Here is a 23,630-nt window from a genome sequence, read left to right on the forward strand (position 1 = left end):
GCATTGGAGGTGATTTTGACCTGTAGTTGGACATTTGCTATGACAGTGGTACAGTGTCGACGTCTGGTGACGATTTTCAATGTGGGCCATAATTTGAGCCAAGAACTCGATGTTTACAAAAATGTTCGATTTTATCTTGCGCGATAGCCATGGCGAGTGTGGTTGTGACCAAGGCGCCCAGAATTATATCCTGAGGTGGGCCAATATGCTAAAACCACTCTGCAGTCATCTTGGAAGTCTACTGTGTTTTGTTTGTAAACAAAACACAATACACTTGTGCCCAAGCTCGCTCGTGATCAGTCTGTCTCTTTCACACGTGTGCAATCTTTGATGGGGTGATGGGCAATTTTTTTTTTACGTGATTCTCTCGAAATTATGCGGTTTTTATTTATGCGATTTGCTCGAAATTACATGATTTTTTTTAAAGCGATTTTATATTTTGCGCGCACGCATCAGTCGCGTAAAAAAGAAATCAGTGTAGAAGTAGAAATATCAAATTAAAGTATAAGAGGTCTGTCTCTGTCTAATTAGCTAGATGTCGAATTAAATGTAACTTACTGTACCAATTAGTGTTTCAGCAGCTTATCGTCCAACTGCCCCTTCAAGTGATAAAATATCCACGCCACTGTACGGTCCTACACGCAAACGTCAAACATTTTCGCAGACTTTTCGGCGAGTGCAAGCAGTTTTCTGTGTGAGCTTAAACAGAAAATTCCAGTTTTCTCGCGTTTAGTGTTTTTTCAATTTCACTTCCCAAGATAAAACAATAAAGAAATTGTTTGTGCGCTCGCTCGATCGAGTTCAACAAGTATTCTGTGGTGAAGTTCAGGCACAAATTAAAATATTTGCACGCAATGGATGACGGAAGAGAAGAGGTATTTGCATCTATTTGTCACTACATTATAAACAGCGATTGCCAGCTGACGTTGATTTTTTGCCTCCTGCGCTTTGATCCTTAATGGGATGGTTTAACGGATGAGCCGGACTTGATGGAGTAGTTTGCATCATTTCGGCTTATATTAACGCCAAGTCCGTGTTAGTTTATGGCTTGTCATGGACTACTTAAAACATTGTTCTATGCATGCTGAATTGTAAAGTGAAACATAGTTTCTTCGGCTTGAGCATTGTTACCGGAAACGGTTGCTCAGGTTCAAATCAATGCCAGAAGTGTTGTCCTCTTCAGTTTTCAAAACGCAAGTGTTTTTTTTCCTTTATAACTTACAAGGTCAAGATGATATCATAAGTTTGTGTGTTTCTATGGCAAATAACTTCTATATATTTATCTTTGAGCCATCGATGTTGATTGACTAATATCGATATATGTTATACATAAAATCAGATAATGCACAATTTCAAATATTTTATCGCGTCGGTTCAAGTAACTACCGTTGACATATCAATCATGTTTATGTTAAACATGTATTAGCAAGATTAGCAATAAAAAGAATTTTGGCAACATTCATGATACCGATCTCTGATCAAGTAGGATTGGGAGAATTTAAATTATATTTTCGATTACAAAAAATGTTTATCAGCATATGGACAAGTAGTATTTAGCTTTTTGAGTCTTATCAATCTGTCGGATTATTCTGCTTTAGTCAGTCTTTCTAAAAAAATATCCTACGTAAAATATGATCGAATAACGCCTCTAGCGCCTTTAAAAATACACACACAGAAACGGCGAGAAACAATTTCAGAAACTAATAGAATATAAATGGGGCCAGCAGTGAGTGCTCTTCTATTTCGACATAGAGCAATACTCTATATTCCAATCGGTCGAAAAACGACAGATTTTAACTTGACTCTCTCCGATTTTTTTGAAACCTTGTACATATGCTGGAAGTACAGGTCGGACTCGATTATATAAAAACTTGATTATATACAGTTTGTTTTTTTCACGTTTTTTACGTTAAGGTGAAATTTAAGTGGCTATTATATGTGCAGTGGGGGAAAAATAGTGATTTTTGAAGATTTTGCTTGAATTTTCACCAGGAATTGTTTATATCGATATTGCAGCGGAATAAGATGGGAATAAGAAACCAAATTGTAGAGCGGTTAGAGGGTCTTAATTTAATTGATAGAAACAATCGAGTTTAGTTTGAATTTTCAAAATAAGATTAATAATAACACATGAAACATTACTAACTTTTATGTTTTCACTTCAAAAATGTCATAAAAATCCACTAATTTAGATATTTCACTACTATATCCTGTACTAAATTATCTTATCTTTCAAACGGAAGCAAAAGAATCGTCTTCTGTAGTGTACTTTTTAATGTAGAGCCTGTTTGAGGCAACAGTGTCCGAAATAAAAAAAAAAGTTTCATAACTCTTTTATTGTTGAAATTCGAACATATGCGTAGAAGGATTTTTTTCGTCAAATATGATTGTCTATTACCTCCTGAGAGAGTCGGGATAAATTTAATGGGATCAATCAAAAATTAAAATCTTCATATTCAAAAAACGAATAAAAGATTTTTTTGACTTGACTATATACAGTGAAAAGATATCGGAGACTGTAGATAATCGAGTCCGTCCTGTATTACTTTTCTCAAATAGAAACTTTTTTGCGAACTGTTGAAATTTCTTGAATATTTGAAAATTTATGTATTCATTTATATATGTTAAAATTTGTTGAATTGAGAGGGATTTCTGGTAAAAATATATTTTAAAATATCGAAGTTGGGGATCTTTCAAGAAGTAAAAGTTTTTATAATTTAATTCAATTTTTGAGTAAGATTCTTTCACAGTGCACAATGGTGCAGGAGGTGCATTTAAGTGCGATTCACATACAACATTCACGTCACGTCCACGTTCCGTCACATCACGTTACGTCAGTTATTCTACCATGCATTTCTTATGGAAACATTCACATACACCGGCAACGTAACGACCCGTCAGCATACGTTCAACGAAAACGACCGGCAGGATTTGTAGAAAAGAATAATTGATGGAGACGGACGGCTCGTTTGGTTTTTGTCTCTTTGTGTCTCGGCTTTTGTTTTGATTTGGTTGTATGGTAATTTATATCTAATTCGACATTAAGCTAATTGAACAGATCTGTGATGCAATACGTTTAATTGGAAATTTTTACCTCTTATTGGACATTTTTGTAAACATTGAGTTCGGAGCCCAAATTATGGCCCCACATTGAAAGTCGCCACCAGTCGCGAATGTCCAATTACTGGTCAAAATCACCTCCAATGCGACACTGAATGGTGCCTCAGCATATCGCATGATAAGTAACTTACTGTACTATTTAATTCAATGATTTTCATTGAATTTTTCAAAATTTAGAACTGATTCTAGGCATGATGATTTGAAAGAGGGCATTGCAATTTAAAATTGTTGTAGGTGGCGAAACCATGAATAACATTACATAAATCATTCGTTTGACATTTGACGTGACGGTGCTGATGGAAGCATTGACTGCATGTGTGAATTGGTGGAGACGTTGACGGAACGTAGACGTTCTTCTCCGTAACGTTCTATGTGAATCGCACATTAAGTGGAAATTAGCATTTAGAGCTCGACAGTTATTCTCTAGACAAAAACTGTCTTAGACAAAGTTGTCTTTCAAATCAAATCTGTCTGTTTATATTGTTCTGAACTGTCACCTTCTTGTTTATTATTTACTGTGTTACCGCAACGATTATAATGGCGATAGTATTTAGGATTGGGCGATCTCAGGGCGATTTTCAGAAGATCGGCATTTTCCATTCCGATTTCCGATTTTTTGGATCGATCTTTTTTACTCGAGAAAATCGATTTTTCCTTCGATTTTTTCGATCTCATATTTCGATCTTTTTGTATATTTGTTATTCAAAATACATCGAATTCAATCTCGCCAAAGACCACCTAACAATTTTTTCAAACATAATATCAATATTTGGATCGCATCTTCTATGATTCACTTCCGTACAAATGCTGAAAGAGACAGAACTAGCGTCAATTACTGTGGGGATGTACTGTAACCATTGGCTCATAGGCTCATTGAAGTAGATGTTGACATGAATTCCTGGTGAAATGTTGTTTTTTTGAACTGATGCCAAAATCAAGAATCGGTTTCGATTAGATGACAGACGTATATCACGATTGGCTTTTGTTGGCGATCTAACGTACAAATCTACATGGTTTTAAATTTTGCAATGTGAGTTTATAGAAGGTTTGTAGTTGTTTCTATAAATTACAACATTATAATCATAAAAGGTTATTTGATTGCGATGAGTTTGGAAGAAATTTAATTCTGCGCAATTTCATATATAACATGTTGTTTTCTTACCTCTTTCATTTGTGAAAACTGTATAAATGTGGGCGACGGTTGAATCAAAAAAGGAAATGCGAAATCACAATCATAAACAAGTTGAAAAATGCAAAGCCCGGAAGTAAAATATACGTGATTTATTTTTGAGATGAATGCCTTGAAGAATTATTTGGGCTTTAAAAATTTTTATGACAAAAGAGAGAAACAAAAAAAAATGCTTTTGATGTTTCATTATAAATATGAAAATAGTATTCCCTGTTTAAAGAAAAGACGACACTCATAGACGGCATAGTGGTCACCCTAAGGAATATGCCCATTTCCAGCGCCCATATACCGATTCAATTCCCGTTTCTCGAAGAATATTATAGTTCAACTCATTGGTCTTCAAGATAGCAAACGACTTTTACTATAAACATTCAAAATAGTACACTTTTCATCATTAGAAAAAAGGTGAAAAATTGAACTTTATTTTTGATTGGAGGCAAAGTGGTCACCCGCACATATCAAGCTAAATGGGATAGATTTATGCGTTTTTTCGTCCAAATTTGTTCAAATCATATTTGATATAGTAGATATATGTATGAAATAAGCTTGGCCTATTCACCTAGAACCTCAATTTAAATTTTCTCTTGCATACAAAAAAGGAGTAAGAAACACATAAGATTGAACAATATATCTGTTCACCTCTCCTAGAATATGTGAACATTCGTCCAGATTGAATAAACTAAATTTCACGAGAAATTCCTTAGATACCATTCGCACTGGACTACGGCCGAATGGCTATCGAGAGAGTAATTTCTGTTTTTATTTGTATTTTGACATGCGACAGCTCTACTGAAGTACAGAGTGACTCGAAAGTCATTAAATTGTTCAAACATAAGGTGACTATCAATACGGCATCTATAGTCAATAGTTATACTACCAAACAAGCTGGTGACCACTTTGCCCCCCATAACCACTTTGCCGCCACTACCCCTATCAGCTTTTCACATCTATGGGACATGCACGTGCAGAGCGGCGGATGGTTTTCGTCTAATAAAAAAAATTGGAAAGGCACCCACGATTTGGCTGAGATATGGGCGATATTTGTAGAATCAAACGTGGATTGCTTCGATTGAAAATGTTTTGAGGTTCTATTGAAAATTGTGTATTCTCTCCATCGTAAGAACTGGCCAATTTTTGGGCGCATTAATCAGAAGTCCGATGTTTTCAGCTTCCCCGTTTAGTCTAGTGTATGTATCCTGCACCATCGCAAGGTTATTTGCTAGAATATCTAAGTCATCAGCGAGGTCTGAGAGTTTAACCATCCTTGAGAAAATCGCTCATTTTGATGTCCGCTCTCCGTACCACACCCTTGAGATTAATGTTTAACAGCAAGCATGGAAGTTTATCACATTGTCTCAATACTCGACGTGATTCGAAGGGACTCGAGAGTATTTCCGAAAATATTTTTTCCGCTATATTTGGATGTGCTACTACATCTTTAGTAAGTACATCCAAATCAGAAAACAGGCAACGTTTTTATGAAATAATGTTAACGTTAATAACTACTTTAGCTGCGACAGGATTTTGATATTTTTGTAGTAATCGAATAGGAATAGGATAGGATTTTCCAAGATTCGTTTGACAAAATATATTACAGTCCCCTAGTCTGTAAATAGTTTGAATTGATAAAAGTTGGAAGCATTCTGTTTTCCTCATACATTCGTTCTGCCAATTTGTGTGCTTATTTCAGTTATCTCAGTTTCGCTCCCACGAGCAGTCAGCAACATCAAATCGCGATGCAATTTTGTTCGCAACACTAAATCTATGGTGAAACTCGATGGAATGATACAAATTGTCGGTTTTCATGCCGTCTGATGGAGAGCGCTTATGCATTTTGGCATCACACGCCCACACTGTTGTGGGTCTTTATGCGTTTTTTTTTTTCCAAATTATATATTTTTATCAAGGATCATATGGCGTTAGCCTGACGGGGCCGGAGTTCAATATTTTGACAGTTTTTCTTATTATCTATGTTAGTAATATGTAACCGATTACTCGCGGTCGGCTCGAGGTTAGTATTACAAGTGTTCTCGTAATTGGGATGTTGCTGTCTCCAATGCTCTGTACGTGTGCCCGACACGGGATACTTCCTATTGGGATGCAGCTGACCATTAATCAGCAACGCCCCCCTAGTATGTACCCCATATCTAGCGTGGTGCGTCTTCTCGACTCGAGGAATCCAGGATAGAATGGTCACTAGCCGGCGCAATCATCAGCTCGTGTAGAGTTGTCCTGAGCGGTACAACCTTTGGCTCTTGTTGAATCATCAGTGGACTGCACAACCTTTGGCCCGTGTATCAGTAAAGAGTGTGTGTATGTTGCCGCGACTAAGTAAAAGTTTATAGATCGGATAGGAGGGATATGAAACAGGGACACAACGAAGGAAACATCATTAAACGTTGACATCGGCGTTTCTGAGGAACAGGTATAGATGAAGCAGAAGATCAGGATCACGGCTACCTAAGATATCCCGGACGGGGATATCCGATTGTCTGCCTTGTGCTCTCAGTGCTCTAGAGAGCTGAGAGCGAGCAGCATGGAACCGGATACACGACCAGACAACATGCTCGATGTCGTGGTAGCCATCGCCACAATCACAAAGATTGTTTGCTGCGAGCCCAATGCGATAGAGATGCGCGTTTAGGTTGTAGTCTTTATGCGTTGTCAAGTATAGATTGAAATGGTTATCATGAAGCGAGTCAATGACGACTAACGAGTCATTTGTAAAATTTCCATGCATTCTAAATTAATACCTGAAGTGATGAAAAGCGAATTAAATTTTCTTTTTGCCTGGAGAGAGCTTGTGCGAATTTAAAAGTGTGTTTGGTCTCATTATTGTTTTTTTTTATCGATCATTCAATTTTCGTGAAGCATTGCTTCTGGGTTAAAAGTGACATTGAAGTGAAGCGCTCTTCAAGCCTGTTCCGAAGGTGTTTTCGGGCGGCGTGAACTTTGATCATCAGTGGAAACATGACGAAGAAGTTTTGATTTACTAAAGAATTCATTCTTAAATTTTTGTTCTCGCCGACAATACTTTCGCAGTTCTACGTCAACATTGTGGTTGTGTCTTGGACACCACCTTTCTATTTTTCATTTATACTTATTTCAAATTTCTATGCGCAACGAAATGACTTAGTAGATTACTGAATGGCATGCTCGAGAATATGTGTGTACTAGTGAAAATTGGAAAAAAATCCATGATGAAGAATCTCTTGACTTGAACGGAAATCGAACTCGAAGCTCGGGTATGTATCTCGCTTTTCAGCTTCCAAGAAAAAATATAAAAAAAATCTCGCGCTCTTAGTTCCGTAACCATGTAAACTATGAAAAACAAATACAGTCAATAATGAAGAAAATAAAATTCATTTTTTTTCGCTAGTGTAATATTTTTTCAAAAAATACTCGCAGGCTTTAATTTGGCATATCGATCATCTGAATTCAAAAGTTATGAATTTTCGAAACAATTCATTTGGAAATGAGCACCCTAAAATAGAAATGGGCACCATAATGAAAAAAAAATATGGGTCCAATATTATACGAAGAGGAACAAACCTACAATTTTCATGAAAATCTACCAAGTCAGAAGCCTCGAAAGTTGTGAGATTCTTATGCATTAACATTGTAGTCCAGAATTGGTATTAATTGATCGTGTTACATAACCTGTTCCTGCTTTGAGGATTCCGGCACGGTATACAAGCGAGCGAGTTGAGTCGAAAACTCAATCCATCATAGAATCCATCATCCGTCATGTACCCTATGTGCGAGTGTTTGAACAATATGTCCTACAAAACATAGAAAGGTACGGATAGAAGGTAGTTTGAAGCAACTATATTTTGATATGGAACTTCAACAGTTATATTAACATAATAACTTCATCGGACATACATTGAAATTTGGCTGTTCGAAGTGGCGTGAACATGTCGTGTAATTGCCAAAGGGTTTACTTGTGGATCATTGTTTCGCTAAATGCACTAGTAGGTGAATTTATAATTTTTAGGCAATACAAGCAGCGCTTATTGTATACAGTCGATTTTAATAGACTCCATTAAGAGATGGGTCTATGTCTGAATTGTTTCGAAAAAAACTTTATTTAAGTAATTTGTTTATGGAGCAAAAAATGGTTGAACATCGTTGCCTTACATGGATATGTTTCGGGAGGAAACATTAAACATCTTCGTACGCAAATCGATGTTGATATTTCACCTGATAATGGATTAAAGTTTAATTCAATATTTAACATTGATACTGGGACTTTCTTTGTTGTTATCTACAATTAGCTCTCAATTTCATTCCACAATATGTAATGTGCAATCCTGAAAGAAACGTCATCATCAGGGACAGGAAAAATAGCACATATCTGATACTTAGCACCGTTAGGAATTGATCAAACATCATAGTGGCGAAAACGGCCATTCCTTCATTCATACTCCGCCGTACTTCTACTTTTTCTATGATTGCGTGCCTCAAGGAAGTAAATTTTTTTTCGAGCGCCTCACAGTGGCGCTTCGTTTACAAACTGGACCCAACGTTGGTCGACGATAACATTAATAGCATATTTCGACAAAATTCGCGATGAAAGGTAATGATTCTATTAATCAAATCCGGAACCGGGCGGGTGCAGATGGTACTCGGCTAGGCGTGCTCCTTCGGGTGGAATATCTAGTCAAACAAATAAAAAACCTGAATGTATGTGGAAGTTTTCACAGCAGTAAATCGTGGCTGGTTTGCGTGACCGAGCTCTGTCACGACTCGTGAAGTTGTCTATATTTCTTCGCTTGCACAGTACCGCTTCATTTCCACAGTAAAAGGAAATTTGTTAGGAGTTGAACTTGTGTATTGTAACACATTCTTTGTAGCGCCTCTAGTGAATTTCTCGCAATCGTGTTCTTCCGCAGAGTCCTGGAATCTATCGGTAAAAGAGCACCTCTCAATCGCTCTGCTCAATTTTTATGCTGTGAATTGTTTTATTGCCCCATTTTGTTCGGTGGATTCGCGAAAGATAGAGTTATAGTTCCACTGCTAGGGGCTGTTATTAGTCACACTTCAGCTGGCAACCGTGGCGGACTCCGTGTGCTATAAACATTATTTTTAGTCGCGTGGATTGTTAATATCGTTATGTTAATTCTTCATCAGCATCAATTCGTCGTGGATGATGTGAGCAAGATTATCAAGGAAGCGATTGAGACTACAATCGGGGGCAATGCGTATCAGCACGATAAGGTGAACAACTGGACTGGGTCGGTAGTGGAGACTTGTCTCAGCGTTTTAACTAAACTGCAGAAACCCTACAAGTACATTGGTGAGTATGTTTGTCTCGTGCTTTCTGAGAGAATTTTTTTAATTTTGTCTATATCCTTACAGTCACCTGCATGATTATGCAGAAGAATGGCGCTGGATTGCATACTGCAAGTTCTTGCTTTTGGAACAATGAAACGGATGGTTCATGCACTGTGCGCTGGGAGAATAAAACGATGTACTGTATTGTGTCGGTATTTGGATTATCTATCTAAGTTAGTTAATTATGAAGTTATTGACTATGTTAAGGGCATGTATCCCAGCTCCCGTTTATTCTGGCGCCAGTGGAACTAGCTGTTACTAATATATTTACCCTTTTTAAATATGTCATTATTTTTATTCCAAAAGGTAATGAGTTTGTTTCGTAAATGATTTTGTACAATTATAGAAATTTTACCCGTGCTTTGTTGGGCTTTGTTTGGGTGGAACAGAATCAAGTTGTTGTTTGGACAATAACACGATTTGGAGCGCAGCTTATGCATTGAATTAGCTTTTCGCATTTACTATTATTCATCAAAGTCTAATAATGCGTTATGCTACAGTTACAATAACATGTCATTGTGACTTTCTTTTGAATATGTTTATATCGAAGTAATGTGAATGTTTCATATTAAAAACTCTGCTATAAAAAAATCTAAATGATTGTTGTAGAATTAGCCAACCAAATGTGTAGAGCTTGGAAATGATTTTTTTAGAAAAGAATTAGTATGAGAGAACGACAAGTATAACTGGTATGTGCGCGCAAACAAAATGAGCAAATATTCGATGCTTTTGCTCTGCAAGTTCCCAAGAAGATTGCGGCTAGGGTCAACGAACGAACTGATATCATGATAAATTATATAAACTTTAGGATTTATTAATTAATTAACAAAACGTAATGGTTATTAACTCTATCGATATCCGAAATGGTCCTTAGCTAGACAGTGTAAGTCGAACGACATTTGAGTCATTTTATTGGCAAACAAATTCTATGTCAGCTTATTGGAAGCACCATTCTGGTAAGTTTCCTAAGAACGTTATTATGAGTTAATCTCAGTTTGAGAGTTTGTGATCTTCACTACAGAAATGGCGCTGAACAAATTGGGACAATTTATTTTACGTATCCCAAATTTATCATGTTACGACAAACATACATCAGATGGTCTATACGACGCTGTCTCTTTCGAAACGATACTCTTATTCTTTCCGTGTATCCCTACATAATCGTTGGTAAAGAATGCATTGCAATGTGAAACGATCGTTTTTTTCATATTATAGAGGATCTAAACCAGAAAGAAGAATCGAAAAGCAAACTTTGGTAATTTTTCATGCCTTTGGAAATCATCCATATGGTAATGTTGTGACATTGGAGTGTTGACGGTAAACTACTTCATTTCATCAAGAGCTTCGCCACACGCCGAACCTTTGAGGTCAAAATTGGGAACATCAGCTCTCGAGTTTTCCACAAGTAGACAGGAGTACCTGAAGGTTCCGTTGTAGCCGTCATCTTCTTTCTCGTCGCCATGAATAGCCTGTTCCAGGTCTTGCCTAGGGGTGTCTTCGTGTTCGTCTATGCGGACGACATTCTTCTGATAGCAGTGGGTGATACCCACAGGATTCCACGTATTAGGACACAGACAGCTACTAACGCCATGGACCGATGGGCGGCCGAGAGAGGATTCAAACTCTCAGCGCAGAAAAGCGGACATATGGTGATATGTGGGCACAGACATCAGAGTCCCACTTCCAGGATCCAACTATAAAAAGTATACATTCCTCGTCGAAAAACATTAAAGATCCTCGCAGTGTTGGTCGACCACGACCTCCGCCATTTCGAGGAAGTTAAGAATAGCTGTGCCACCCGATTGAACATCCTGAAAATTATTTCCGAACAGGAAGATTCAGTTACGGGTAGCCAAAGCTATCATGAGCAGCCGCCTCACCTATGGCCTCGAGCTGACGTGTTTGGCCGGAGACAAGTTCCCAAAAACTCTGGCACCGATTTATAACAAAGCACTACGGACTGTCTCCGACCTTTTGCCATTAACACCAGCTGCCTCTGTCTGCGTCGATCTAATCAACGATTTGCTATCGTATTAAGAACTGCCAGTTCTTTGTCGAAAACACGCGGTAGGGGGGAAACCCACCTGACCGCCCCCAGCAACACGTTTCTGCATTCCAAGCTTCCCTCGGTGGAAGAACAATCCTGGAAGGAAGAACAATTATGTCACGCGATTCCTCAAGACGAATGCCGTGATAAATTCTATTTGAATAAACGCAATTGAACAACCTGATTCTGCATGGCGTATGAGGTGAGATGACAATTGTCACATCACCATCACGGAACTCTCACCGATCCCGCTGTTGATCTACATCGACGATTGTCACATGAACTGAAATTTCAACGTTACAGTCAGTCACGTTACAGAAGTGAAACACTGAATGTCGTTTTTGACCTAGATGAAAGCACATCCTGCGCTGACAAAGGGATTAAAGTTCTGTAAAGCTTCGTACACAACGAAGGAGCTTTATGCGGATATTTTAGTCATTCTGGACACCGGCTCGGTGTTAGTCTCGGTGTTCCGAAGCGGTCGGTTTTTGTTAGTGAATCTGTTATCTCTCGATTGGGCGTTTCTTTTTTTTCTGTACTAAGGTTACTTTCCACATTTCAGCTGGTTAGACACACTCGGAACACGGCTTTACTTTCATTCCGAAGGAAGAATGTCGGGGGTGAGAATTGTACTCGTGACCCTTAGCGTGAGAGGTACAGATGCTAACCACTGTGCCAGATCGCCTCAGATCGGGCTCCGGCCACTGCGGCAAGTGTTTTGATTGCATGAAATCAATTCAATGTATGCAAAGAAAATGGATCGCCAAATGTGTAGATAAGAGCGAAACCCGTGGAAGGTACCACTACAAAGTTGAGATTGGATAACAGTCAAATGTGTCAGGCCTACTTGTAGGACCCGGAAAGTTCACTGGATCCAGTGACAACTGATTCGAAGACTACTGAATATAAAAACATTAAAAAAATCATTTTTTTTGGAATCCTCATTCAAATATTCATTTACCGAACTTTCTGACTGAGGTTCCGAAATCCTATCAAGCCCAGATGTTTTGTAAAACTCCCGGTCGCCCATGTATGATCACCACAAAGAAACCATCCACTTCGAAGCGAGCGTATGTTCCACCCTCTGATGTTAGGCATGATAGAATGGATCATTTTCCAGATACTTCGGAAAGAGGATTTGCAAAAACCCGAGATGCACATCGGAAACGCAAGCCATATACCTTCAATGCGACATCAATTTACACCTTTACTCCAAACCAGAATTGAACGAGCAGTTCAGAAGAAAAATGATTTTTTTTACCAGATGCCCAATCCCGCCTTAAGGCGGGCTACTGATTTTGTGGTATAGATAAAAAATCCGTTATTTAAAAAAAATGTCGTTATGTTTTTGGATTTTCTCATCAAAAATATGACCTACCATAGTTTTTTCACGCAAATAAAAAAAAGGGTTCCAGAGGGTTAAACATGTATTTCATGTAACGGACTCAGGTCGGACTCGATTATATATAATCGCAATTTCACTTTCAACGTTAATTTTCGAATCCAATATATAATCGAATCACAAAAAAGCTATTTTTCTACTAATGTTTGACATTCATACATTAATGAAAAAATTGTTTTCTTGAGATTCGATTATGTATAGGATTTGAAAATAATTGTTGCAAAAAAAGGGTCGGCTATATATAATCGAGTCCGACCTGCATTTTGTAGATAACAACAATTTGCTAATACCAGAACAGTCGGGATATCGAGAGGGACACTCTTGTGAAACCGCTCTGAATCTGGTGTTCGCAAAATGGAAAGAGAATATCGAGACGAAAGAGACTATATTTGCGGTATTTCTGGATCTTGAACGCGCTTTTGAAACAATTTCTAGGCCCTTATTGTTACAAACATTGGAGCGCAATGGAATTGTAGGAATGTCGTACAAATGGTTCGAAAGCTATTTGTGCGACAGGACTCAAAAGACTCGTTTTAATGATTCTTTTTCCGATCCCATCGGCAACTCACTCGGGGTGCCGCAGGGAAGTCTCTGAGGGCCCATTTTGTTTATTTTATATATAAATGATCTGCGACGGGTTTTACGATATTGTGACATTAATTTGTTCGCTGATGATACTGTCCTCAAGCTGAGTGGCTTAAATTCAAACAATTGAAATTGAATGTTGGCAGAACAAAATACATGCTAATTTCTTCAGTAAACTCCAGTATTGACGTAAATTTTGAAATAGATGGTGAGCCATTACAACGCGTGAATGAAATCAAATACCTAGGAGTTATCATTGATGACAATTTAACATTCAAGTTTCACATTAATAATGTCATCAAGAAGATTTCCAAGAAGTACGGCGTTTTGCGTCGTATAAAAAAGGACCGACGGTGAACAGTAAAATTAAATTGTATAAATCATTGATCTCACCGCACATAGACTTTTGCTCGTCGATCCTATTCCTTGCGAATAATACACAATTAACGAGATTGCAGCGTTTACAAAATAAAATTTTGCGTTTGATTTTAAGATGTAATAGATACACATCCTCTAATTTTATGTTAGACGCGCTATAGAGACTATCTGTGAAGCAAAGAATTTATTACTTGACAATGGTGTTCATCTTTAAAATTTTAAAAGGTATGCTGCCTCGATATTTGTGTGATCGAATTGAAAGAGGAAGTGATGTTCATAGATACAATACTAGAAACGCGGATGATGCAAGAACACCTAAGTTTATATTCAGTAGGTCGCAGAACTCGTTGCTATACAAAGGAAAACATTTTTTCAATTCGATGCCCAGGGAAATAAAACGAGCGACAACAATGGCAGAGTTTAAGCGAATGTGTATTGCCCACGTTAAATCTGTTTTGTAAACAGGGATTCGAAATTTTTTTGTAAATTTATTTATGTTTAATAATTATTGAAATTAAAAAAAAATTACAGGTATCTCAAACTCCATGTTCGTACTGATGATGATGATGTTTTTTTCATTGTATTTTAGATTATTAAAAAAAAGAAAAACGAGCGTTGTCTACGAAAGTTTGAGCTTCGCGCGCGTTTGGTGGGCCTGGACTAATGTTAATAATGAACACTGTCAGAAAACTGACACACAATGAAAATTTATGTAGGGTCTGAAGTGGAAACTGGAATAGGGATAGCTCATTCAGAATTGGTTGATTAAGTGATGATTATCTTTCATCAGATGGTTGTGTCGATTATTTCTGATTGTAGCAGATCTCTTTTATGTTCTAAGTTGAAACTATTGGATATTGGGTTCAATTCCCAATCAGTCAAGGATCTTCCCGGGTTTGAAATTTTCTTGACATGCCTTGGAAAAAACTTTGGGCCTGAAGTTGAGACTATGACTATGTCAATGTCAATATGGATAGGAAAATTGTTTCGGATATTGCAAATATCCGATTTTGGGATACCAGATGTTTTCTTTCTCAAATATATGCGATGAAAAACCTGAATATCGACAGAAGTTGAAACTGTCACCAAAGGTAAAAGTTAAAATTTGCAGACACATCTGCGTATGTGGCTTCTCTGATCTGATTGGTCAACCAGTTAAATGAATACACAGATCACCTTGTCACATGCAGTCAATTCTGTCACTATAAAATGAACCTCTCAAGTCATCCGACACGTCATTCGGCATAGAGTGAGCAGAATTGCGTAAGAGTGACATGACAATTGTCATCTCATCTCACACGCCGCGCAAAATAGGCCGGATTGCAATTAAAGATCCGCCTGATGTTAATTTATTAACACGGACATTTATTAAATTTCTATAACACAATCTTGCTTCTGACAGCGAGCGGTTAACATCAATTTTAATGCAGTTACACACAACGTTTTTGCGTGATACAACGTGCAAAAGCAAAATAACTTCGGGCCTGATCACGAACGTTAATTCACGGGGAAAACGAAATGATTTGTAGGCAAGGTTATATGCACTTCATTTTCGACGGGTAATGAAACACGAGTAATTTGTCTGTCTCGAGCAATGCTCTCATAGGCAACCAACGATTAGGCATTAAAACCATGCGGGTGACGTCCACATTGAACCTTTATTGAACTGACAGGAGCCAACATATCGTGTTCTTCACTGACATTCTCAGCTCGTGTTCCCCACTGACAAGTCCGATTAAGATTCTTCCTAACGGCATGACATTTTCACATTTCACATCTTATCACCTGACCAAAACAGCTCAGATGTTGACGAAGATATAGGCGGTAGCAGGGCGCTGGTCTCGAAAGATTAAAAGTTAGTGTCTGAACTGTTATAGTCTGATGAGTCGAGTATGTTTTGATTTATTTATTGATCTTTTTGATTAAACATCCATATCCGTTTTTCCACTTTTATTATTTTTAATTCGAGACTAAATTGTATGAATGAGAAAAATCCGAATCCGTTGACTTTAGTTTATAATCGTTATTTTAGCCTTAAGCGTAAATTTGATTCCCAGACTTCAAAACAGATCTAGAGGTGAATCAAGAAAATCAGTATCAATCTAAATATAAAAATACATGTTTGAAATATGAATTTTAGAGGATGAGAGGATGTACAACAACAAACACAAATCGACCGGAAAATCTGTATAAACAGCTTCAATTTGGTTACGAGGCTGTAGAGAGCGGGCGATGAACGATGTGTACAGAACCATATTTGTAGAAGTAGACCTTCTGGGCACGTAACCGTATTGTTGGTCGGAGATGTAACTGCTGCAGGCGTGTGAGATGAAATCCAAAACTATTATTTCAAATAGTTGGAAGATAGAACAAAGCCTAGCGATATCTTTATAGCTGTTGACGTCTTTTTTGCTGCCTTCTTTTGAATACAAGGTAAACGAATGAATTTTACCATGCTTTCGGAGAAATCTCACAATGTAGTGAGCGGCTGAAGAATAGACTTAGCGGTAAAGACAGATTGCAGGAATAGGAATAGGGTAGAAGGGATGTCATCTGGTCCAAGATTCGAAGATTTCCAGAGAACCAAATAAGCGAGTTGTATTCTGCTGGAACTTGTGGCAGAATAGTACAGATAACAGGTGCACTACTGGTGGCTTTATAAATTTGCTCATTGTGGAGTCTTTCGTTAACGAAAACACCACTGAATTGTTCTCGGAATAGCTCATAATTCTTTTTTTAGTTTGCATTCTGCATTAGCATTCACAGTATTGCGTGTCATAACGGGAGGTAGTCTTAACTTCTTCCTCTGCACATCGACAAATCTCCACAATTCTTGTGGGTTGTTTGTCAGATTACTCTGAATACGGTTAATATGAGCTCCAAATAGCGCTCTGTTCAATCGTTTATAGTTTTTATTAGCTTCAGAATAACGGGTTTTCCAAAGAGAACAACAAAAGTTGGTGAATTCCTCAAAACGTAAAACTTTTTTCCTTTTTCAAACGTGTTACATAATATTTGGTCCATGGCGGCTGGCGAGAATTTCAGACCGTCTTCTTAGGGCTAAATAGATCAATCGCATACAGGATAGATTTAGATAAAGACAAGCATGGCTACCTCGATATCACAGTCATTTAGAATGTCATCCCAGTTAATCTTCACAAGTATCAACTGGGATGACATTCTGGCGGCTGGCGTTGTTTGAGAACTGCTTTGGTGACCAACTGACTACACCTTAAGTTCAACTGGTAGCAGCGGCTGAACTGCATCGACTGATGATTTCCGATTAGAAGATAAGAGCCGTTTTATTTATCTATATACGCAACAAACAGAAAAAAAGAAAATCTATGTCCAGATAGTACATCAAATCATCGGATGAAATATATAAATTAAATTGAACAATTAAAAAAATCATTTTTAGACCCTTTTTTGTAATTTTGTATATGTAAAATATGACAGTATTTTGCTACTACGATCCACCCTATTGCATACACAGAAAACTTGCAGCCTGTGACAGCATATCGAAAATTGCGCCCGATTTAACATAAACATGATTCTTTCTCTCCAGCGAATTAGAAATAGCGAGAAGAGAGAAGATTTCTCAAGCTCTCGCCGTATGCATTTCTCTCATTCACGCTCACTGTTCTACGAGATAAAGCGATATCAAAACATATGTTTGGCACATTGCGCGCCCATGCTGAGGCGTATGGCGTATATCTGCTGGGAATGTATTATCAGTTTGCATTACTCTCGCACTGGAGGTGGGCATTCGTTCTGAGCCACATTCGAGACGGGTTTCTCCAGTATTCAGTAGAATTTTATCCGGCATCCGAGGTGGACACGTCGTTCTCTTGCACAAGAACTGCATCGCTTGCAGCGTAATTCGACTATTTCCTAGCCTCAACGGGGATCTGTTCGCGTATGTTGTTCAGCGGTGCAGGCGATCGGTTGACTGTTGGATGCTGCAATTTACGTAATTTAAAAAAAACGTCTCTACACGTCAGCGGAGGGAAGGTGTGTAATTAGACCGGCATACTCGAAAGAATCTACTTAGGTCTACTACTATTACTATTGGATGCTGCTGTGCTGTGAATTGAATTAGATAAGGTGGGTGAAGTGTTATAAGAAGTCGAAGAGAGAGAGAGAGCAGGAGCAATAGCTAGATCGAGTGGTTGTTCGTAGTGTCAAAGAAGTGTAATTGATTTGTGAATAAATAATAGCTGATTGGCAGGTAACTCCGTCGGCTTTTTTCGGTGCTCAAAAGCGTGAAAAACAAGTGACTTGTGTGTGAATGGTCTGCCTCTCGTTCTTCTGGTTCCGCTAGTTCATGCTGGAAATTGGTGTAGCTTCGCGCGTATACATATATTAGGCGATCTCTGAGCTTCGCCTGAAGTGTCGGATTGTGACGTAGCGAATTGAAAGTGAATAGAAGCTATTAAAAATTCAACATCAGTCTACGATACGAGAGGATTGAAAGTGGTTTTGGTAGAATAAAAGGAAGTCGAAAAGCGCGTAAGAGTGTGCTCGTCATATGGAAGTGTTTTTCCAAGTAGGAATTGAATAACAATAATCTGTAGTGCGCGGGCTTTCTTGAGTGTTTTCTCCTCTCTTCCTACGCTGGGTGCAAATTGAATAGATTGGGGTGATACCGGACCTGTCACGATTGTGTATCACACAAAAAAAAATCCTGAAGGAGGGGTTTCTGGCATATTGATAGATTGAGGAATCTGCTACTTCTGTGCTGCATTGTCACAGCCGTTGGGATGGACATCACGAGCCGCATCAAGATACTATCTATTTTACTGGGTAAGTAGAGCACGTGATCTATTTCCGGGGGACGTTGTTGATTAATTACTCGTCGGCTTTTGCGTCGTCGGATGTGACGAATGAACGTGGTGCCAAAATGTGGATTGCAATAGCGGAGTTGGTTGTGCTATATATGCGTCCCGTCCATAAGGAGTCCTGGACGTAGAAAATTAGCTCGAGTTAGTAGGCGATTAGTAAGAGCCAAGAAATAAACAAACAGGTAACATGACCCATCGTAGGAATGCAATACAAAGATTATTGGATGATAGGATGACTTGATGTGCTGTAATTGAACATGTGAAAAAAATGGGGATAAGCTGATCGACTTAAAAACCTTCATCGAAGGTATTGTTTCGGGAATTTTTTGGGTTTCCATTTTTACTTTAGCTTGATCTGACGTCGGAACCTGGACCGATTGACCTTCCTAAAAACATGCATTTCAATCAGTCAGCCGCATGAGAAATTTCTATGAATGATCCGTATGTTATCTTAATCCTCCATGCGAGGAATAATTACTAATTACTTGAAATTTGCAGTATGTCATTCAGTGGTTGAATGTAACAAACAAGGAACAGAAAGCTACAAGGTGATGAAAAGCAACGTAAAGTTCTTCCCGCGGAAATGAAGTGTACTTATCCAAAGCTTGATCCGTATGTCTTTTGCTGATGTGAATCATAAATTCTTGAATGTTTAATGCTGGCCAGAGAAAGACTATCCGTAGAGATAACCTAGATATAGCGCTTTCATTTCACGATTGATTTGTATAGTCATATTTTGCATTCCATTGTTCTGTCGATGATAATGAAGACTTATCAAAAGTGGGGAAGCGAAACAAAAACCGAAAATCTTAAGTGATTCCCCATGCGGATGTAAATTTTATGTAGTGAAATGGACAGTGAAATGTTCGTGATGGCAAGAGTTTTCAACACTTTTTCTCTCTCTCTTTGTTTGTTCTATTTCAGTTGCTGGATAGACAAACTATGAGAGAGTGTGAAATGATTTCTCTTTCGATAACTGATTTAACTTTCGATAAACTTCTACATTCAATATATTCATGACATGAGACATGAGATTCCAAAGATACAATAGAAGTTCAAGGAAATGTGATCTGCGTCGCCGATCAGGATTATAAATTGTATCAAACAGATTATTCCGGATTGTCACGTGTCTTGTTACTTCCTCAATAAGCAGTAGATAAGCTTGAAACGTAGTAGAAAAATTGGGACATACCAACAACAACAGTTTGATAACTGCTGATGCAGCTGATGTAGGCTGACCAAATAGTTCAAGTATGAAAACGGGACATGTAATTAAAAAAATATCTTTTGATATTTTTCGAAGAATTTTGTAGAGTGAATCAAACCGAGTATTAAAAAAAACAAACATTCTTAGCTGCTTCGTTCTCTGCAACGAATGAATATTTAGATGATTTAGCGACGTTGTGTGAAGGAGCGCATAATAGTTTTGATAATTTTATCATAAAATTTGTCACATTCCAGATTTAACAATCATCATAACTTTCATGGTTTCAACATTGAGTCGTGACTTTTCCATTGTCCACATATTGTTCATGGCAGAAAAAATCCTTTTAACAGATACAAACAAAATATATAGAATAGTCGATTCTGACGCGACAATCTTCCATTCTTTTCATCTAGGGTCTTCCATTGAAGGTGCCAAATCAAAAAACACGATCTAATGAAAAAAATTAACGTTAATTACTACTTTCGCTACAATGAGTTTGATTGATTTGCACACCAATCGAATGGTCACCCATTCGAGCATTGTTCTCGAGTTAAAAAAGGCGTGCAGCGTATTTCAAATTGGATACTTTTGGCAACCGGTTTCGTATGTGTTTTATTGGGAATCTCGTCGACAGGAGTCTGAGTGCTTTCGATTGTGATTTGCGCTCCAAACGTATTTCGTGCTAAGCTGAAGGGATGCAGAAGAAGGGTCTTAAACTATGCTAGGCAACACTTCTACTTTCTCGGAGTTGGAAGAAATTTTCAAAGTTTCAGGCAGAACAAGATATTGCCACATGGAAAATGAAAAATGTAGAGAATGCGGTGCATTGATTCCATGTTAAAGTGGCTGTGGCTGGATATAATAAAACTGTGTTCTACGGCGAAAACTGAAGATGAAAGTTTGTTCGGAAGTGCTTGTTCTCGCCGACAACAATTTTGTAGTCTTACGTTCACAATGCGGTCGAGTCTTGGACAGCACCCTTCTAAACTTTTTGAACTTTATGACAACTGTTCAAAATCACAATTTGCTTTATTAGATGGCCAATTTTCATCATGATTGATTTTTATAAGGGCGTATCCGATACAATGATCCTTTTTTGGCGAAAAAAATCATTACAGGGAAACTTCGATATAACGTACCCTCGATATAACGTACACATTTCCAAAGTGTGAAGGAAATTTTTTTTCAATACTTTTTTTCTGATAGAACAATGAATTATCCATATTGTGATGCTAAAATAAGTTTTATGCCTTCAATCAATTCCGAAATACAGCTGGTTTTGTGATTCCGGATTCTAAATGATTCAAGCTTAAATCAACAGTACGAAGGGAAACATCATGAGAAAGGCTGGCTTCGTCTTCTGATTGAAGTTATTAACTCGATATAACGTACAATTCGATACAACGCACAATTTTGAAAATGAAATGTACGTAATATCGAAGTTTACCTGTAATCTAAAATGTTGAAAAAAAAAATGAAACCGATGAATTATTTAGGAAAAAACACAACGTTATATTAAAATATTAAAATATTAATATTAAAAATTTTGTTAGCTCAAAACATGACCCCATGTTATTTTTCCAAAAAAATCCATTTATTTTCCATTAATATTGCCGTATATCATATTTTAAACAGACGTCCGGATTCCGAGTTATTATTTTTGGCAAAGGACTCTTTTTTGTCATGATTCCAGATACGCCCTTATAAAAGGATCAGTCGTAAATAAAATTGGATAATGAAAATAGTGATGTTTGGTACCTGCCACCATACGTCTGGCACTAACGTTCCAGTGGAACTTTTGCCTTCTCAACGTAGCATTACTTGCGTTATTTTTATTAGTAATACTTGGTTGGGATTTCTATGCCGAATAACACGCCTTAAATGTACTCTGGAGTGGCAAGCTCTAGAATACGCGTGACCACAGTCAGTGCAAGCCGGAAGAATTTTCTTTGACGAAAAATCCCCCGGCCAGAACGGGAATCGAACCCGAACTCCCGGCATGATAGTGTGGGTCGCTAACCTCTCGGCCACGGGAGCACATAACCATACGTACAAAGTTTTAATAAAATTGGAGAGTGTCGGGGCAGCGGTCGGCTGATTTGGCGTGGAATTGCTCTATAATCAATTAGCTTCACGAATTCTTACATTAATAAAAATTCGTTTTCCATTTCTGTAAACATTTGTACCTTCCAATTTGCAACTGGCAGGGATTCTTTGTTCCATATTTTTATCTAAAAAATTATAATTCCTTCAACTATTGTCGACTAATCAAACAAAATATGTTCATCTATTTGAACAGGATTTTTTTACTAATGCTACTTTGAACATCTGACCATTTAGGAATGAACTTTAATACAATCTACGCATTCTATTGTGTTTCTCCTAGACTGGCCTTCCATTATTCAATGTTTTACAACGCAGTATCAATTCTTTTTGCTATGTTTCACCTGAATCAACTAGAGTTTTAAGAACAGTTTGCACCTTACTAGTCAAAAATACTTTTCTTCTTTCACGTTGAAGTATCTTCTTCTTCTTGAATGGCGTTAACGTTCCTTTGTGGAACTTTTTCCGTCTCAACGTATGCATTAACTAGCGTCATTCATTAATACTTGGTGGAGATTTCTTAAGCCAAATAACACGCCTTGAATGTATTCCGAGGGGCAAGCTCTTGAATACGCGTGACCACAGTGCAAGTCGACGGAAATTTCTTTGACGAAAAATTATCAAAACGAAAAACAACTTTAGCGACATTGTCTCTTCCAACAAAGCCGATAAGTGTCTGAAAGGTCACTAAAACGATCTCTAGTAAAAAGCAAACCTAATTTAAAGGTATAGGTTTTCGAACAAATCGCGTAATACAACAATACATAAACATGGTTTCTTTCATTCACATCCCGTTGTCGAGCCCCCGCTTTGGATCGTCATCGTCATTATGAAAATCGTGCGGAGTTATGTGTTTTCATGCCTTCAATCAAATAAACGTAAACCATGAAACCGTATCTCCCTCCGAAGTCGTAGGCAAATACAACAGAAGCAGGATTATCCGCGGAATAGTCTTGCAAGGTCCCCGCAAGAATAAGAATAAGAATAAAAAATCATTAGTAAAAAAATCCTGTTCAAATAGATGAACATATTTTGTTTAATAAGTCGACAATAGTTGAAGGAATTATAACTTTTTAGATAAGAATAAGAATAAGAATAAGAATAAGAATAAGAATAAGAATAAGAATAAGAATAAGAATAAGAATAAGAATAAGAATAAGAATAAGAATAAGAATAAGAATAAGAATAAGAATAAGAATAAGAATAAGAATAAGAATAAGAATAAGAATAAGAATAAGAATAAGAATAAGAATAAGAATAAGAATAAGAATAAGAATAAGAATAAGAATAAGAATAAGAATAAGAATAAGAATAAGAATAAGAATAAGAATAAGAATAAGAATAAGAATAAGAATAAGAATAAGAATAAGAATAAGAATAAGAATAAGAATAAGAATAAGAATAAGAATAAGAATAAGAAT

The 23,630-nt window shown here is 37.5% G+C and overlaps 2 protein-coding genes across 2 annotated transcripts in view; both read left to right on the forward strand.

Moving 5' to 3' along the window:
* Positions 1–642: 642 nt before the first annotated feature.
* LOC129776756 (dynein light chain Tctex-type) lies at positions 643–9,929 on the forward strand. The gene is made up of 3 exons (XM_055782583.1): positions 643–875; positions 9,443–9,608; positions 9,671–9,929. The coding sequence occupies exons 1-3, from the start codon at positions 855–857 to the stop codon at positions 9,817–9,819; spliced, it is 336 nt and encodes a 111-aa protein (XP_055638558.1). The 5' UTR covers positions 643–854; the 3' UTR covers positions 9,820–9,929.
* A 7,874-nt stretch (positions 9,930–17,803) lies between these two features.
* Positions 17,804–23,630, forward strand: part of LOC129775061 (uncharacterized) — a 170,693-nt gene continuing 164,866 nt past the window's right edge. Inside the window, exon 1 of the mRNA XM_055779266.1 lies at positions 17,804–18,861. Within this exon, the coding sequence (XP_055635241.1) occupies positions 18,819–18,861 (43 nt within the window). The 5' untranslated portion in view covers positions 17,804–18,818. The remainder of the gene's footprint in view (positions 18,862–23,630) is intronic.

The sequence above is a fragment of the Toxorhynchites rutilus genome, chromosome 3 (genome assembly GCF_029784135.1).
Source record: "Toxorhynchites rutilus septentrionalis strain SRP chromosome 3, ASM2978413v1, whole genome shotgun sequence".
NCBI classification, from domain to species: Eukaryota; Metazoa; Arthropoda; class Insecta; order Diptera; family Culicidae; genus Toxorhynchites; species Toxorhynchites rutilus.